General features: G+C 40.2%; 1 protein-coding gene across 1 annotated transcript in view; it reads left to right on the top strand.

The window, feature by feature from the left end:
- The window catches only part of POU6F2 (POU class 6 homeobox 2), a 319,101-nt gene extending 301,007 nt beyond the window's left edge, over positions 1-18,094 (top strand). Inside the window, exons 8-10 of the mRNA XM_082015100.1 lie at positions 3,114-3,282; positions 12,964-13,132; positions 16,452-18,094. Coding sequence (XP_081871226.1) covers positions 3,114-3,282; positions 12,964-13,132; positions 16,452-16,956 — 843 coding nt within the window. The 3' untranslated portion in view covers positions 16,957-18,094. The remainder of the gene's footprint in view (positions 1-3,113; positions 3,283-12,963; positions 13,133-16,451) is intronic.
- The last annotated feature ends 1,250 nt before the right edge of the window (positions 18,095-19,344 follow it).

Raw genomic sequence — 19,344 nt, 5'->3', positions numbered from 1 at the left:
CCTCCTCTGGACCCTCTTCAACAGGTCCATGTCTTTCCTGTGCTGAGGGCTCCAGAGATGGACACAGTCTCCCCAGAGCAGAGCAGAGGGGCAGAATCACGACCCTCGACTTGCTGGCCACGCTTCTGTAGATGCAGCCCAGGATACAGTTGGCCTTCTTAGCTGCTAGTGCACATTGCCGGCTCATGTCCAGCTTTTCATCCACCAGCACCCCGAAGTCCTTCTCAGCAGGGCTGCTCTCAATCCCTTAATCTTCTTCACATGCACTGCAGACTTCACTCCTGCTCATACAGCTTGGTATGGGAGTTGCCTTTTCTTAACTTTTGCAACACCCCAGTGTTCAAACTGACAAGATCATTTTGAATCCTAATCCTGTATTCTAACATACCAAAAGTCCCTCCCAGCATGTCATTGGCATGTAAATTTAGTAAGCATATTCTCTTCTCTATGATCCAGGTCATTAAGAAAATATTGATTAGTGCAGAATGAGGACAGACTTCTGGGAAGCACCATCCATGCACCGTTCCTTTTCAACAGATAGATATCTATCCTCTTGGGTTTGTTTTCCAACTACTTTTGCATTCATTCTGCAGCAATTTCATCTAAACTATGTTTCCCTAGGTTATAAAGAATGTCACACAAGGGAGTGTCAAGAGACTTGTAAAGTCAAACCACCTACTGCTTTTTCCCTGTCTGCGAGGCCAATTATCCTGTCTTAGAGCAAGATCAGATTGGTTTGACACAGTTTGTTCCTAACAATCCATGTTGTCTGTTGCTACCTTACTGTCTTGCGGGTGCTTACAAATTGTTTGATTATTCTCTTCAGTACTTTTCCACAGGTTGAAGTCTAGTTGACTGGACTATAATTTTGCAGATCTTTCTTTTAAAGATAGCTACCACATTTGCTCCTCCATCCTCGCCGATAAGCACTAACATCTTTAAGACTGTTCCAGATAGTGTGAAAGCACCTAACTCATCTAAATACCATATTTTTATTCCCTCACCTAGGCTGAAATCTTTAGCTTTGCTAGAGATTCCCTCAGACAACAGACCCAGAGCCCAAACACCTGCCTGTTCCCGAAAGCTGCAGTCTGGAATGATGTGGGTGTAATGGATGGGCAGTCCACTTCTGCATCATTCAGAGGAGGCCAGCCCTCCTGGTGGACTGCTTCCCAAAAAGAAGATGTTATAAAAGTAGACGTTCTGGGTTGGGAGCTCTCTATAGATAAAATCCAGCCCTTAGTGAAATTTTTTTAAAGATGCCCATTGCTTGTGTGAGTCTGAAATCTGGAAGCCTTTCAATCAGCTTCTCAGCTATTACAGAGGTGGTAGATGCCCCATCCCTGGCAACATTCCAAGTCAGGTTGGACAGGGCTCTGAGCAACCTGCTCTACTTGAAGATGTCCCTGCTCGTTGCAGGGGGGGTTGGACTAGATGACCTTGAAAGGTCCCTCCAATCCAAACTATTCTATGATTCTATGATCCCTTTGATACAGTGCCAGTTTTCTTTTTTAAAATGTGCTTGATCCAAAAAACCTCAAGATAATAGAATGTTTTTGTTTATTTATCCCTAGGAAAGTCAGAATAGGCTAAAACTGGTCAGATAAATAATTTTCATTATTATTAAAGGGTAGCTTAAAGTTTCTTGCTTCATTTTGCATTATATCATTCTATGTGGGAGGTAGAAAAAGGAGTTGTAATTTTTTTCCATTTTTAAACAGACCCACAGCAGGAATAATGTCATTAAAATTGTTCATATGTATTCCACAGAGAAGTGTCATCTTGAATGTGATCAGATACCTTTATCTACTATGCCATACAATTTGTTGTCTACTTAGCAGCAGTCATTTCTGTGTGTTCTGGGAGCATATTATATATAATTTGAGTATTACTAATGAATTCAGCTCCCTTTCTGAAGTCATTTGTTCAGTTAAATATCAAAAGAGAAAAACTCATACCCCTTAGAATTCAAGAAATAGATTTAAATTACTGACTTCAAGCAAGGCCAAATAGGCCTTTATTTTTCCCCCTTTCTGAGAATGCAGATAACAACTATCACTTAAAAGGGAAGTCTTTTAATACATTTTTGCAATCTTTTTTGATCAATATCAAGAATCAACATAAAATAAAAGTATAATCAGTAGCAGTCACCTGAGTGTATCAGGATTCTATTACTGTATCATGAGGCTCTGAAAGGGCTATACCGGACTACTAGAAGGCAGTTCAAAACTGTAAGGTCCATTGTGTCCTTCATTCTGCAGAGAGATTGCCCTTTGAATTTGCTGGGAGTTTTATGTAAAAATCAGGACCAGACAATGTTCCTAGTTTTCAATCCCACATGAAAACTTGTTATAGGCAGAAGGGATTAATGGTTCTTTCCTTTCCCCTAGTGAACAACCAAAGACTACACTGTTGTAAAATTTGTTTAAAAAAAATTGTGAAGCCAGATTCACATATCACAGTATATCATTTGCTTTTACCATACTCACTCGACCTTTTAGGTATGTCTTACTTGACAGAGTCCTGATGTGAATGGGGCTCAGAAATTTCACTGTGTATTTTAGGCAAGGACGATTTATCGATTGAGAAATAAGATTTGAACTTTTTTGTTTGTTTGCTAGATCTAAGTCATAAAACAAATTATTCCTTTCTATAGGAGAGGGATTTTCCCCTGATTTATTTTCTTTTCCCCATTCCTGGTCTTGTTGGCCCTGGTCCTGCAGTATGAAAGGACCTCTCTGAAACAGTGCTGATTTATATGAGAATCCATGTAGGGAACAGAAGTCTGACTTCATCTGTCAGAAAACAGGTAAGGACATGTATTTATTAAATCATAATGCTGCTGGGAATGTCATAGGTCTCTTATTACCCATTTCAAACAAATCTTTAGCTTCTAATTAGATTAAGTATTTGATTAAACTGGGAAAATGAAAAGTTAGAATTCAAAGGAGCCCAGATTGCTCCTGCTGTAACATTCACCTGAACTAAGTCCATTGGTATTTAATGCTCCTATGGGATTTGTTCCCCAGAAGTAGACGGGTGAGATGGTGCATTGAAAGTTTCCTATTACTGCTTCATTTTCTAAATACCTATTTTTACATTTTAACATATAGCTCCATCAGCCCTCCCAGACGCAAGTGGGACAAGCAGCCTCACAACCCAATCTCCTGCATTTGGCTCACAGTCAAGCATCTATGTCTCAAAGCCCAGTGCGTCAGGCTTCCTCTTCTTCCTCCTCATCCTCCTCCTCTTCAGCTTTGAGTGTTGGCCAGTTAGTCAGCAGTAAGTATTGCTCCCTGGCTCTCCTTAATTCTCTCCTCTGTTTGTCCTCCTCACTGCTGAGTTTCCTGATCTGCTTTCCCTCCTTTTTTTTCCCATATAGTAGATTGTATATTGCTAAGTAGAGTGATTCTTACCAGTAAGAACTGCTAAGTGCTGTCGTGGATGGGGCTTAAGGTAAACATGCCTTGAGAAATTGATCACTGCTAAAAATGGTCATAAAAATGGTAGCAGCCGTTAAGTGACTTATAAGGGCAATTCTTTTAACTAAAATGTAGTTTATGGTCTTTGGAAATGAGAATTTTTGAATTAGTCAATATAATGAATTATATTGCTCAGAATTTGGTGGACAGACAGATCCTCCTTCTTTTGGTTAGGCTGCTTGTTCGTTACTGTTTGTTTGCTTAGTTAGTGTAGCAAACTGTTTTACAAACCCTAGCACTACACCAATCTAGAACAAGAGACCTTTCTTGCCAATCTTGCACAATTTAAATAAGAATGAAGTGTAACGTGGGAGAGGAGAGAGAAGCACGCTGCAGTGAAATAACTGAGTTTCAGTATTAGGACTGTAAGAGCTGACCTCCTGAACTGCCCTTTTTTCCAGATCACACAGTTCAGAGTCTTCGCTGTTACCTTATCAGCATTAACTTTGGTCTTTACATAGCAAAAACAATGTGTTAAAAGTATACATAAGAAGCATTAACAGTTTTTGCACATCGGCAAAAATCTGCGTGTATTAGATGACCTTGTTCAAAGATACTCCAATGTACATATTTCATGTAAACAAACACAATAGCTCACACCATATTGGTAATGTAAAATATATGACTGATACAAGCTTATGAAGGGCTTGGAGAAATTGTCATGCAAAGGAAGATGTGAAAAAATCCTGGTTAGATTATTTCAGAGATTGCTTACATGGGGAAATTACTAGCAGAGCTATAGTGGTAAAATTATGCTGGTGTAACTCCCAGTGTGAATGCTTTTATTCTGGAATAAAAATATCCGCATTGGTAGCTGTAAGTACATAAAATATATAGATATAATTATACTGATATAAATATACTGCTGTTGCTCTGTCAGTAAATTTTCTCATGTAGACAAGCTTATAGGAAGAAGACAAATAAGACGCTTCATGTTAAAAATACATAAAGTTACCCCTTGTCTATGTGGGAAAATTGACTACAATAGCTAGCGCAGAATAAGTTACTTTTCAATGGCTAGTCCAGAATAGCTTCCCTTGTGAACATTCTTATGAAAAAAATATTCCAGTTTAAAAAAAAATATTTACAATTATTTATTATTTTTTAAAAAATTATTTTAAAAATATTCCACTATTCCAATAGTTATTCCAGTCAATTTCCCCATGTGGATAAGCACACTACACAATAAAAGCTATGTGGAAGAAAGCCTTTTAAGTTTACAGTACAAATCCATCCGAAGTTAGGAGGAGCTACTAGAAAAATAGTTGCTTGTTCAACTGTATGCAATTCCTCTTAGAACACGTATTTTATGATAACGATATACATTATGATTAAAATCATGCAATGGTGATTATTTTCTCATCCTTCTTTCAGTGCATTCCAAATGGAATTGTTCTAGGGATGCACCAAAATTACTAACGCAACAGGCAGGCTGTTGTCCCATGGTTTGTTCCCTACCTGATTCGCTAAACTGTTCCCCAGTTTGCATAACATTTGAGGTGGGGAGCTGTAGAAGGGTGAAGGATGGACTTGCTTCAGGCAGTAGAGGGCTGAGGAGCTGAAGCTTTCTGTCTGCCACGTAATTCCAGTGCAATGGCAGGCAAGTCACTTAAATCAGATTTTTCACAAGTGCTCCCTCAATATCCAGCTTGAAACTCTGGACTTTAATTTACAGAAGAACCTGGTACTCACAGTTACAATTTTAAGTGCACTTTCACTGTGGAACTGTATAAAGAACCATTTAAAGACACAGTCTAAAAAATCACCTCCTACTTGACCTAGACTGGGTACCCAAAAATGCTTTTTCCCTTAATATCTGTCCACTTCTCTGTGAATGAGAAGGGGAAGACCCTCATCTTGTAGAAACACAAGAAAATAAATTAAGATTTAAAAAAAAAAAAAGCAGAAAAGCTCAAGAGGAGATGAATAACTATGTCTTTGGTGAAGAGCTTTAATAGAGGTCTGGGGCCACACACTGAAGAAGTAAAAAGGAAATACATCAATCAGTTCATCTGTAATGAAGCACGATTCTCCTGTGCACTGGACAAGGGTCTGGGGAGAAAGAACTGGTAATCCGGAGCTCAAAGACTATGCTACACTGCGTTGTGGGCTACTGTAACTCCAGCATTTTGTATCTGCTGAGTGTTTATTTGTGCAACTCTAAGGATGTTCTTTTAGCTTCATTTTTTGCTTGGATAAATTTCAAGGTCGTTACAAAAGCAGAATAGCAAGTCAGTCATATGGTGAGATAATGCTTATTTTCATAGTTGGAAATATGAGATCTTCTGTCAGTTGAATGGATGGAGAAGCTGATAGGTTGTGTTATCAACTTGTTGGCTCTGCTTATGGATTTGGCTGAAAGCACAGGAGTATGAGGCACAGGAATATCAATTTGGGGAGGAGAGGGGATACACTAATGAACATAGACTTTCTACTTGTTCTTCTCAGGCTTGATTCCTTCCATGACTTGTCCACTTCCAGTCCCATTACTTCCTCATTCCCTTCTCCACACAATCTGCACTCCCTTTGCCTCCATGGTTTTGTTCTTCTTCCCCTCTCCCTGCAGTCTGCTTTCACCACAGTCCGTCATTCTTCAACTCCTCCTCCCATTTCAGTTCCCCTCCAGCTCCCAGTCAGTCTCTATCCCCAGACCATATCTGTGTCCCTTTTACCAGCCTTTTTATTAGGTAATTAATATTAGGTTATTAGGGACTGGAACATCTCTTGTATGAGGAAAGGCTGAGAGACCTGAGGCTGTTTAGTCTGGAGAAGAGAAGGCTGAGAGGGGACCTTATCAATGTCTATAAATATCTGAAGGGTGGCTGTCAGGAGGATGGAGCCAGTCTCTCTTCAGTAGTGCCCAGTGACAGGACAAGGGGCAATGGGCACAAACTGGAGCACAGGAAGTTCCACCTCAACATGAGGAAAAACTTCCTTACTGTGAGGGTGACGGAGCACTGGAACCGGCTGCCCAGAGAGTTTGTGGAGTCTCCTTCTCTGGAGACCTTCAACACCTGACTGGACACGTTCCTGTGCAACCTGCCCTAGGTGATCCTGCCTTGGCAGGGGGGTTGGACCAGATGATCTTCAGAGGTCCCTTCCAACTCCTACCATTCTGTGATTCTGTAATTCCTGTCCTCCTCTACCTTGTTTTATCACTTGTGCCACCTCTTTTTACATGTTTTCTTTCCTCTACTATAATGATTACTACTTTCTGCACAGTCAGGCCCTCTTTCCCTCCACTCCAAACTCAAATCCCTGCTCCTTAGTAGTCTTCAGGGTATTTTTTTCCTTCCATTTTCTTCAGACTGAAGGTTAATTTTTGCCCCCTCTGCATCAAAATCGTGCAGACACCACTTCTACCCTCCCATCAGGGGAATGTGGAAAATAATCACCAAGAGGAGAGGCGAGTCAGTCTCTCTGTCTTTACTGCCGTACTGGCCCAAAGCAGGCCAGAGCCACAACCATAGGAGGGGGAAGTTCTTCTCCATCTACTTCAGCCTTAGGCTCAAGCATCCTCAGTACAGAGAAAATATTAAACAAAGCTCCACAGAGAGGTCTAGCAAATCTCTACTGAGTAGATAAGAGTTTTGGAGGCTCACCTGCTTGGACTTGTGACAGATTTTACGTGGGATGGCAGGAAGCCAATTACTGACATAACAGCTATCTCCCTGACACCTATTAAGGCCATCCTTCAAGTTGTAGGGAAACTGAAACTACTTAAAGAAAAGAGGTTATTACAATATCTTTCTTTTATCCCAGGCAGAACAACGTGTTTTATTAGCCTCATTCTCAGAAGTAGTTGACCTGAAATTTGTCTTATAATGGCAAATGCCAGGCAAACTTAGCCATAGTCAATACCCTACCTGTGATAATGCATGGCACAGAGAAGATAGTTGAAGTGCTGCTCACTTGCTCAAAAAAGAAGAAAGCTCAATTAAATCAAGTGGGGAACTCAGGGTAAAGAAAATGTTTTTCATACAATCAGACTGAGGAAGGCGTTGTGCTTGGGAATTACTTCACTGGGACCCAGATCTTAAGAGCATTCCAAAGGGAGAGGCTATTGATAGGGAGCGCCTCTAAAAAAGCATGATTATAATTACACATAAATAAAATGTTCTGGAATTGTTTTAAATTTATGTTTCCGCCTTCATCTAGTCCCTAGCTATTCAAGACCAACAGACTGAGTAGTGTGAGGGGTGAATCAACTCATTTCTGACATTTACATAGTGTTGTAACACAGATAAAAGTAAAACAGTCATCTCAGTGATCCTTGATGGCTGTCCAACATATTCTTGAGAGCATGTAGCCAACGACAAACTGGAGCTAACACTGCATGTGTAAGCCTGCTTGTGCTGGCACGTAAGTGACAATGTTCAAGGGCACAAGAGAGCTACCTGCTGGTTTCTAGTAATGTGGAAAGAGCCTGCATGAAAGAGGAAAATATGGTTAGTTCAGTAGGGAAAGATCAAACCACCTGTGTAATGAAACATGAAAAGGCAGACAGAATCCTTTACAGCTTTTTGCTGTCGTTGATAATACCATCTTTTTAGACAAATAGTCTTAATTGATCTTCACGAATTTGAAAATTGTTTCATGTGACTAAAAACCTATTTGCATACAACTGTGCCTGCACACAGGGAAATAAATAGACAGAAAGTCATCCCTGTTTTGCTCCTTTGCAGAATCCATTCAGCTTCTGGGTGCAGATCCCTGAAGAGCAGGAGCACCGCTTTGTCAAGCCTATGGCCCATAATTGAACAAAGCCTTCTTAGCCTCCCAGCTCCCACACTGGCTAGCAGAGCTTTGTAAAACAGGCCTACAATTGAAATCCAGTCTTTGCCGAAGTCCACTCAAAATCTTTTACTGGGATGAGGCCTGCAATGGGTCAGTGGTCCTGAAAGAAATCCACAGGCATGAGGGCAGCAAGAAACAACTTGTGACCCCCTGAACATCGCTTTGATTGCTTTACCCCTCCTGAGGCAGGAATACTGTTGCTTCCTTTTCCTCATTCATTCCAAAGCTGCAGTCCAGTCCTCCAGCAGAGGACTTAGAGTCAAGTACCTTAGTGGAGATTTGCCATATGCCAGAAGTTGTTGCCAAATATAGTAAAGTTCATGAAAAGCTAGGCATATTCAGCTACCTTATTCTGTTAATTGGATTGCTTAGAGCAACATAACTTCAGTATAAATAATTATTTGGGTCAAGGTTCTGCACACTTACTGTAAAGACAGTAACTCTCTTTACAAGAGGCCGCCTCACATCAGTGAAATTACTAAAGTACTGAGAGAAAGGAATCAGAATTGGGCTTTAATAACTTTAGTGTTCCATGTTCCTTGTTTTTATTCCTTTTACTTTTCATTCTAGTCATGTTTTCTTTATGATTTCACATTTTTTCTTTAACATGTGTCCTAATTTTAAAAAAGGTGCATTTCCTTCCTTTTTTTTTAAAAAAAAAATCCTTTATTTTTTATTTCCTGTCCTTTTTTTTCCTCCCTCCTGGATTGTTGTGTTCTTTATAGCTTCTCCCTTTTACCTCATCCTCACCTCTTCATCTCTCACCAGCAACAAGTGCTAGTTCTTCTAAAGACAAAAAATTGTGGTTGTTTTCAAAGAAAAGACATTTTAAAAGAAGCTCTGCCTAATGAAGGACTGCAAAATTCATCTCTAGTCTTCCTGTCCCTTTTGTATGATTTTCCTGTATTGTCTCATCTTATCTCTGTTCTCTTTTCTCTTCTTTGTTTTCTCTTCATTCGATTCTATATCATTATTCCTCCTTTTTTACATTTCTTTTCCCTGTTCTCAGATGCATCCCTCTTCTCATTGCTTTAACTTTTCCACCATATGTTCTCTTTGTGGAAATCACTGGTTTCCCCTCATGCTCTGAGACTTGTGTCTCTGTGAAGTTCCTTTCTTCATTCCAAATTCATTTTACTGTCATCTGTCATTATAAAATTAAAATGCCTCCCACAAACAAATTATTCTTCTTTCTTTCCCTTGAGCTCCAGTCCATTTTCCATTAACAATGTTTTGTCCTGCCTTTCTTATCCAATTTACTTTCCATTGGACTTCCTCTGCCAGCTATTTCTCCTCCTGTCTGACTGGGGAAATCATCCCCTGTAATTCCTCCCGTGGTAGAACTCTGCTCAACAGAAATTTGCCTTCTCCTTCAGGGTGCACTGATTTCTCTGTAGCAACTCTTTCCCCTAACTATTAAAATCACAGCATATTTGCACTCACCAACAAAGTCACGTGGGATTTTCAGGAGAATTCAACAGTTCCTTCAGTAGGAAAAAAGAGGTTTCAATGCAGAAGGAAAGCCTGTGGATTTTATTCCTGCCATTCTGCCCGCCCACCTTCACTGTCCACCAGGACATCTGGGGGAATTTTAGATGGCTTCCTTTTTGTTAGAGGATAGGTACACATATCCTCTAAAATGGTCCCAGACAAGTCTCTCACCTTTCTCCTGCACCCAGTAGTTTCCTAGACACAGCAGACATTGTTTTATCAAGCCATAATGTACGCTGGAAATCTTTAAATGCTGCTACTGTAGATCCCAACCACTCACTGAGATTGGTATTCTTTCTTTTTGTGTTGGCACTGTGCTGCCTTCTCTAGGATATCCACTTAATTTAAAAAGCACCATTTTATTTACAGTCCTTAATAAGCTACTCTTCCTAAAATATGAAGCACACTACACACTCAACTGTCCTGAGAGCTCAGAGCTTATTAAAACAAAGTCCATTATCTATTTGTATACATTTATATATGTGTATATATTAGTCCACAGAGTCCAAGATTATGTATTGATGGCATTTTAATGGCAATAGAGTAAAACAGACCAGTGCTGTTGTACAATCATGTCAATAGAGTGGTCTTCATAGTACTATTTGAGTTTTATGGAGCTGACAGAAATCAAGGGACTACTTCTATGGATTTCAAAGGGCTTTGAATCACACCTGAAGTAGAAGTGATTTTGATTTGATACAAATGCAGTTCTCCCTAGAGTTCAGGGATAAAAGGCTTCTGTGTCTTGGTCTATCTCTGTTAGTACTTTCCTCCTCCCAAAGATGCTATGTAAGAATGAAGCCTCTTTCTCATCAGATACTCCGCCATATATTACAATCTACTCCCATATTCCTGAAGTGCATCCCAGGTTTTCTTCTCATCTGAAGGAGAGCTCAGCCTAATTTGTTCCCTTGTTCAAGCAGGAAAGGACTTCCCATGATAGTCACTGTTGCAACAGAAGGATCCAGCAGAACTTAGCAGAATTTCTCTATAATGTGCAAGCAAATAACACCTTAGCTTTCTTACCTCCCTTTTTATTCCTAACAGGAGCTGGGGAGGTTTACAGGTGCCAGTTGCCATAGTGTTTGCTACTTTGAAAATTCTCTGGGAACATCAGAATTGTCCTTTGTCACATCCCTAATAGCGTTAGTCAGAGGCCTTAATGTGAAGGAAGGAAAGAGGTGAGGAAGGTCACCATCTTAGTGCACTTTACTCAAGGGAATCTTTGAGGCCATTATAATTTATGATATTTTGTACATTTATCAGTTGCTTTTCAGAGACCCAAAGGGCAGACAAGCATCCAGCTCCATTTTGTGTCTCTGAAAATCAGAACTGGTATGCTAGATAGACTGTGCATGGGGTAAGTAGGAAAATGTCACATCTCTAAAGGCAATTACTTTATAAATCTGAGTGGCCCCTGTCATTGCACCAACTACTTAAAACCAAGTAATACGTACCCTAGCTTTATACCGAATGAGTGCATGCATGCTGTGCTTTAGGCAAGCTAAAGCACAGCACTGACAACAGGAGGGACAATTCTGAGTGTGGAGCATTGTCAAAACAAGGTTCAGCCTATATGCGTGTTTCCCTGTATGCAGAGCTCATGTGGCCCTTCATTGCATACACAAGTGTCTTTAGAATACTATTGCTGTGTGTGCTTCTTACGCTCAAGCTACGAATCGGTATAGGCTAAATTTATATAGCAGAAAAACCTCTTCCCTCTGTCCATTATTGGACTAAAAGATTTTTTATAGGACATTTCCATCATAAGGGAATTTGCATCAGGTTTATACACCCCTGAAAATAAAAGCTTTGTTACTGTAACGCTGAGAAGCCTTTACCTATAGCAGTACTCGCAGGAGCCACTCTCATATAGGGTTCAGAATAGTAATGTAGTCTAGCACCGTCCTTGGACAACTGCTTGCACTTACAGAAATTGATGGGTTATTGTGCTGCAAACTTTTCACCTAAGAAGTCTGAGGAATGAGGTGAGGAACAATAGAGATGTCTCACTAGGAGAATGGCTTCACTACATGCAGGATTGCACAACACTTTGAAATCTTTCACCATCCCAGTCCCATGCTGTCTGTGACTTGGCAAACGCTTTCATTTAGCCAGGGATCAGTAGCTTGGGGAGAAAAAAATGCTCCATTCTCCAGCTGTTGTGTCATTTCCCTTGATAAGTCCTAAATTGACCGAGTTATCCAGCACCAAAGGAGCTTTCCTGTGGTACACATGCTTTATTACGTGCCCTTTAAGGGACAGAGGCTTCTGTGTCAGTAAACTGCTATGGAGAGGAAGGACAGATTTATTCTCTCAGCATCATAAGCATTATCTTCTGAGGGGCTAATGTAAAAGCAAAAAATTGTGCAGCATTACCATCTGAAACCTAATGGCTGATGTTGCTGCTCTTCGATTATCAACCTGATGGGAGGCAGAATAAAAAGCTTGAAAGGCTGCTTCTCAGAAGGGCGTATTTTAAAAGATTATTTTTAAATTAAGGATTTTTTAAAGGCAGCGTTTTGTTTGGGCTTGTTTTAAATATAACTAATATAAATATAAATATAAATAATTTTATATTTTTAAATATAAAAAAATAACCATTTGCTGGGTTATTTTGGACTTTTGGCTGGCAGTTTGGGTTGGGTATTGTGGACAAGGGAAGGAAGGCTTATGAATCTCCTTATTTGGCATTGATTTTAGATAAAGCAGAAAGTCTTGATTTCAAATTAAAAATTCAAGCAGTTCATGCATATATTTAGCCCTCCCCACAGCCTGCAAATACCTATATTGACACCAGCCTTCCTTCTGTATGTGATAAGAAGGGAAAACGGAGAACATGACTTAGTAACCTGGGGGACATTTTGCAAGGCACAAATGTCAGTGAGGATCCCAGCCGCCTCCTCACTCTGAGGTGAGCTGGCCATTTTCAGAAGTTCAGCAACAAAGTATGTCTTTGAAAATCTTTCACCAGCACCTGGAAACACTGCAGCCTAGTTAGCATTTTAGCAATCTGAACATGCTTTGTAACACACCTGACAAGGCAAGCCTGTTTCTGTTTGGGGAAGAAGAGAAAGGGATAAGCATTAAAAAAAAAAAGAATATGAACGTCTTGACAATGATAGCTGGTGTAAGCCTAGCCCACTTATATGTGATGCGAAGAACTGACATGATTAAAACAATATTTCAACAGATCCTCAAACAGCCACTGGAGAGGTGGATGGGGTGAATCTGGAAGAAATCCGAGAATTTGCCAAAGCTTTTAAAATACGGCGCCTGTCCCTTGGCCTGACACAGACTCAAGTTGGCCAAGCCCTAAGCGCCACCGAAGGCCCAGCCTATAGCCAGTCTGCCATCTGCAGGTAACAAGTTACATCATAAACTCTCCTCTCCTCTCTTTGTTTTTAATAATTATTCAGCTTATTGCAAGGAGCATGCTTGTGTTTGAGTCTCATGTCTTCAGCACGTATTATTTAATCTGTGACTGAAATCAGCCAATAATGTTGGTATATGGCAGATAAAATGTTCTTACTGTGTAGCCCTAAAGTAACTTTAGGGGTTTTTTTTTAACTCCTCCTTTTAAACAAGTGAGAAACAATGTTCCTGGCGTTGAGACTTAATTCAGTAGACAAGCTGGAGACCCTGCTGGTGCTGGATAAGCACCAGCTGACCCTCTTCATACTGTGCCATTTTCTACAGATAGGGTTACTGAACAAATATTTCATGGCTGCATCCCTGCTAAGTTAAAACCTGTATTACTGTGGTTAGCACTTCACATATAGGATGTTAATGATGATTTACCTAGGCAACACAGAAGGGAAAAAATTATCCTTCCTGCTATCTTGCAGACCAGCAGCTATTCATCTTTTATCACCCAAATGTTTACTAAAAAAAACAAACAGACAACCCATGTATGCAAAGCAGAAGCGGAAATCTTCCCTAATCATAAGAAATGATAATACAGTCTTGACAGAGTTAAAGTAGTTAGAAGCAAACACCGTATATGCATGTATGTGTGTTACAGTAATCCCATGTTTATGCATGAGGTAACAAACACACTTAAGTAACAGCTTTTTCCTCTTGGGCAATGCCTTATAGTCCTTCTCCATCAGTGAAAGCCAAGAAACCAACTCTAAGCTTATTTAAGTGGATTTTGTTCTTGGTGATCCATGAAATGCTCTGTCTTTTTATCTGGTCTTTATACTTTTAATGTATTCCCCATAGAATGGAAGTGTACTTTTCCTGCAGTTTAAGACTAAGGTTATAAATAACATCAGTATGGGGTAGTGAGCTTGCAGCTCACATTTTGCTCAATGATTTTCCATAAAACCCATTGATTGTTGTTAAATACAAAAAGCTCCATAGGATCCTCTCACTTCTATGGTCTCCCCTACTGTTTTTTCTTATAAGATACCTCCCTGTAGAAAATAACCTTTATTCAGTCTATACAAGGATACTACTGCTGGGAAATTTGTTTCAAGAGTTGTATACCGTTATACCAAACAACATGTACTGCAGCATCAACACTAACAAGCAATGCCAATGATATGAATACTATTGCTCCCTGTTGCTAAGAATTAATTTTTTTTTTCCCTGTGATCGATGGGTAAAGAATGCCTAAAACGGGTGGAGTTTTTAGCAATTGCCAATTTGTTGTAGCCTTAAGTTGCTGTTTAACATACTGTACTTTAAAGTGATAAATTGCAGTTTCCTTTGCTTTTGTCTAGTTTGCTGTCTTCTCATTTCTTCCATCTACCTCACACCTGAGAATACCACTGGGGATGGTTTGAATTTTACTAAATGAAAGGGTTCCCCACTAACCAATTATTGTGAAAACCCAAGTAAGGATGAAGTTGGAGCACAGACGCAGCTAACAAAAGCCCAGAATGTGGAGACCTTTTACAGAGGGCTTCTTAGAGGGGCAAACTGCTCAGAACATGAGGACTGGGTGCAGAGTCTGGTCCCAAATACTTGCAAGATTATAGGGTATTTTTATCTCCTTTGACCGCCCCAGATAGATGTCACTTTGGGGTGTAATAACCTGCTATGACTGTTCATCTCTTGTTAAGCAGCAAGACAAGCTGCTTCAGCAGCAGTATGCAGTTCCTCAGAAATAGTAGATTTAATTTTTCTTCTAATGGTAACAAAGGAGTTTCGTTATGAACTCCAGGGTAATGGAAAGGGCAGTAAGCTAAGCAAGTTGAACAACCAACTTGGAGACAGAAGCAGAGTCTCCTGGTGCCCTGTGCAGATCACACCAGCAATATAGCACCTTGCTGATATGTTCTGCATGCAAACAATGGCATTTTCTTAACTTGAGACAATGCATTCTAAAACATTCACTTCAGCCTGAAATATCACTGGACACCAAGGAAGGACACCTTGCAGTCAATACCACACTAGGATCCCAGGCACCAGTTACAAATCCTTTGGAGCGTTACTGTCTGAAATTATTCCCCATCTTACTCTTCATTTGTGAAAAATGCTTTGTTTCTTGCTGGAATATTTTCTGCAGCCGCCATGTGCTGAATAGAGATGCTAGAAATTGCCAACTCCAGTCACCAAGTTGCTTTGCGCAAAGGCATTGATTCGGTCAGTCTTGTCTCCAGAGCACGTCGTGATTAGCGGCAGCGGCACTTCAGCACCGGGCGGGCTGGAGAGTGCAGCAGCGCCGCGCAATAATTGTTGCCTTTCCGCAACGTTAAATACCGCAATGTGCAGGGTGGACATAGGCGAAGGGGAGAAATACAAATGGGTGGCATCAGAGGACTTGGGTTAAGATTTTTAATGCGTAGCAAGAGAGAATGAACTTGGTAAATGAAAGAAACAAGTACTTATATTATAAGACATGAAATGTGAACTCACTTCTTCTGCTTGTTTTTGAAAGGATTAAAGCTTTGTGTGGCTGCTTTTCCAGATGTTTTATAATACTTGTAAAATCTGGTTTGGCAAAAGACTTTTGATGGCGAAATGATATATAGAAGACCTCATTTACAGGAAATGATATCATTCTGGTACAGTTTGCAGAAATCCCACAATAAACCCAGCTTGGTGCCACAGCATATTAGTAGACTATTATGCTGGGTTTCATCTGGCAAACATGAGTCTGTCTTTGCACATTGTGGGGGCAGTCAAGATAATTGCAATGTGTCCAGCTGTTTCAGCTGAACACCACCGTAGCTATGAGAATCTTTTTCCGACCCGAAAAAGGGATATAGTGTTAACTTGCAAACAGTGAAAATTGCTGTAAAATGAAAGGAAAGGAAACCTGATATTCAGAGGCTAGAAACTGCCATTGGTTTGTATTATTAAAGCTGTGGTGTTTGGACAACATGCCATGGGAGGGGAAACAAAAGGATTAACCACAAAGACGGGATAATAAAAAGCAATTGCCTTTGATGTCATTTCCTGTAATTAGACTTAGCCTTAAGGGTTTTTGAAGATCGCCAGAAATATGAAAACGCAACTCATAACCTGTGTTATTTAGTGTACTAAGAATTTTGTTGTAGTGCTCGTTTTGTGTTAGCTTAAAAATATATATAAATATTTATAGATATACCTATCTGATAGTTTTCGTAATCCATTGTAAATTACCTCTGCCAGTCAATTAGTCAGGCAGGCAGGAAGTCCCACCCTGGCAGAGCATCAGTGTAAGACTCTTCTTTCTCAATTTTCCCTCAGACACACCATCCTGAGAAGCCACTTTTTCCTACCACAGGAAGCCCAAGAGAACACTATAGCTAGCAGTCTGACAGCCAAACTGAACCCTGGCCTTTTGTATCCTGCCAGGTTTGAAAAGCTGGACATCACCCCTAAAAGTGCCCAGAAGATAAAGCCGGTGCTTGAGCGGTGGATGGCTGAGGCTGAGGCCCGCCATCGAGCAGGTATGCAGAACCTTACCGAGTTTATCGGAAGCGAACCATCCAAAAAGCGCAAGAGGCGTACCTCATTCACGCCACAAGCCCTTGAGATCTTGAATGCCCACTTTGAGAAGAACACGCACCCTTCTGGGCAAGAAATGACAGAGATTGCAGAGAAACTGAACTATGACCGGGAAGTAGTTAGAGTTTGGTTCTGCAATAAGAGGCAAGCACTGAAGAACACAATTAAACGTTTGAAACAACACGAGCCTGCGACGGCAGTTCCTATGGAGCCTTTAACAGACTCTCTGGAAGAAAACTCCTAAAAACAAAACAAAACCAAACCACACACAAAAAAACCCGCACCAACAGAAATGTAACCATTTGAACTCTGTGAAAATACCTGTTCATCACGCTTGTAAGTAAAAGACTGAGAAAACTACAAGAAGGACAGAACAGTTTATAAATGTCTGTGGGTTTTCCTATTTAAAAAACAAAACAAGAAAATACACAGCACTTAGTGTGTGTGTGTGTGTCGTAGAATTAGTTCCCCCAAAAAAGAAAAAGCCAGTTTTTTTAAATGGACTTAAAGTAAACCAAATAACTGCTTACTTTTTTTCTGTATATTATGACAATGTGAACACATTTTAAGGAAAAAACAAACAAACAAACAAAAAAAAAACAAAAACAAAAAAAAAAAAGAAAAAAAACTTTTATCTGTTTAAAAGAGAATACAAGCCTGCCACCTGGAGGAGTGATGGTAGCCTTTCAGGTATCAAGTGCTGATTCACTATGAAAACTACTAACCAAAGTCAGAAACATGGCATTGCAAACTAGATTGTTAGTCTGCTCTTTTATGAGTGTAAAATTGTGTTACGAGTTTTTACATTTGTATTTTGCAAAGAGGAAAACAACTGGATTCATTTCTCTCATCCTTGTTCGCACCCCCTGCAGGTGTGTACAAACAGGTGTTAAAGCCATTCCATAGCAGTCACCTCCTTTTCTTTTTTTTTCTTCTTTTTTTTTTTTTTTTGACAACAGTTTTGCAATCTCCAAGTGTTTGGGTGCCAAGAATAATTTATTTTTATTGTGATTTGCAGGGCCTGGTATTTCTCCTCTAAGGGTGTATGTCTTGGTTTGCATTTCTTTTTTCTTCTTTTTTTCTGATTCTTTTTGCTGCCTCCCCCTCATTCCAGGGGGAATTCCAGCTCATTCTCCACCCCTTCCCCAAACCCACATAACCCAGTACTGTTTGAAGATTTTTAAAAAGAAAAGTGAAATCTGAACACTTTTATATTGATATGCTGAAATGCAATAGAGAATGAAGAAGGATTAGGACTATGTCTGATGAACTGTCAGCCCACGCTGAACATTGTGCTTACTGTCGACTGCGTAGCTTGGGATTTCTCTGTCTTTTGGCCATGAACCTGGAGAGGTTACCAAAACTCATTTTGTAGTATAAATATAAACTGCACACTTAGTTCAGCACTGCATCTATATTATGGTTCTGTTTGAAGCAGTTTCTCTCCGAAGTCTGCTAGCCAAAGAAATGTCTTGAGATTCTGATGAAAACAAACAGACAAGCCAAGAAGTGAGGAGGATGTTTTGATCATTGCGTCACTATGGACTGTTTCAATCGTAGCGTTTTGTTCCTTCTGCCTTTTTGTTATGTCATCCCAATATTCATGCTTGACCTCTTCAGTAGGAGGATGCGTTTCTGCAGGTGTTTGCTGTGACCACTGGCTAGACTAAGTAATCAGGATATAGGGAAATCCATTGAATATCCTTTGGGAATAGTAAGGTGGGTCACCTGCAATATGTTTCAGGTGAATTGATTTTCCTTTAAAGACAGCTTATCTCTGTGGCTTCCTTTTTGATTGGACAAGCACCTTCTAAAATACTGTGGTCATTAGACCTATGAGTATACCAAGGCTCAGAGGGAGAGAAAGGTGTTGCAGGTTCGCGATGGGGTACAGGCTGACCCGTGAAGGTCACCTGTGGTTTTCATCTTCTGCTGAGTTCTGCTCCAGCCTTTGGGGTTCAGCCCTCTATTAGGGTAGGAACTGCATCTTGATCAGGACTTTTCCAAAAGATGACACTGGGGATTTGGTTCAGCTTGCTGTAGAGGTGGTAGTATATAACCCTGCTGGTGTAACTCCTGGTTGTATTCACTGACCTCAAGATGGTTGTACTGGATTTTTTCTGGTCTACCCAGGACATTGAAGGAGGTTCCTGAATTACAGAGTTTTCAAGAACTCAAAGCTGTATCCAAAACGTAGTGAAAGAAAGGGACTTCCATTGATTTCACTAGGCTTTGAATCTGGCCCTCACTATTTTATTAATGGGATTTGCCTTGTAGAATGAGGTATTTGCTGCGTGGTTGGAGGAGTTTTAAAGGCTTCAGAGATGATCATCTGTGCCAGAAACTGCCTCTAAAAGTGAGCACTCTCAAAGGTCAGGGTTGGAGAGCACTGAGGATCCAGCACTCTGGGCTGGGCTCACATCCAGCAAATACATTTTGGGCTTTAAGCTTCAGCAGGGTATGTTTAAGGATATTTTCAGTATTGCTTTTATGAGGAGGAAAGTGAGAATTGTTATTGACTCTATTCTGACTGTTGATATATAAATATCTGCCGGGGAAAAAACACCTCAGTAACCACAGGCAAATTGTGAGAGACAAAAAAGATGCTTCACCAAAGCTAAGTACATGAAGG

Source organism: Phaethon aethereus (genome assembly GCF_964289735.1).
Source record: "Phaethon aethereus genome assembly, chromosome: 2".
Taxonomy (NCBI): Eukaryota; Metazoa; Chordata; class Aves; order Phaethontiformes; family Phaethontidae; genus Phaethon; species Phaethon aethereus.
Note: the sequence above shows the minus strand (reverse complement) of the source record. Positions and strands in the feature narration are given on the sequence as shown.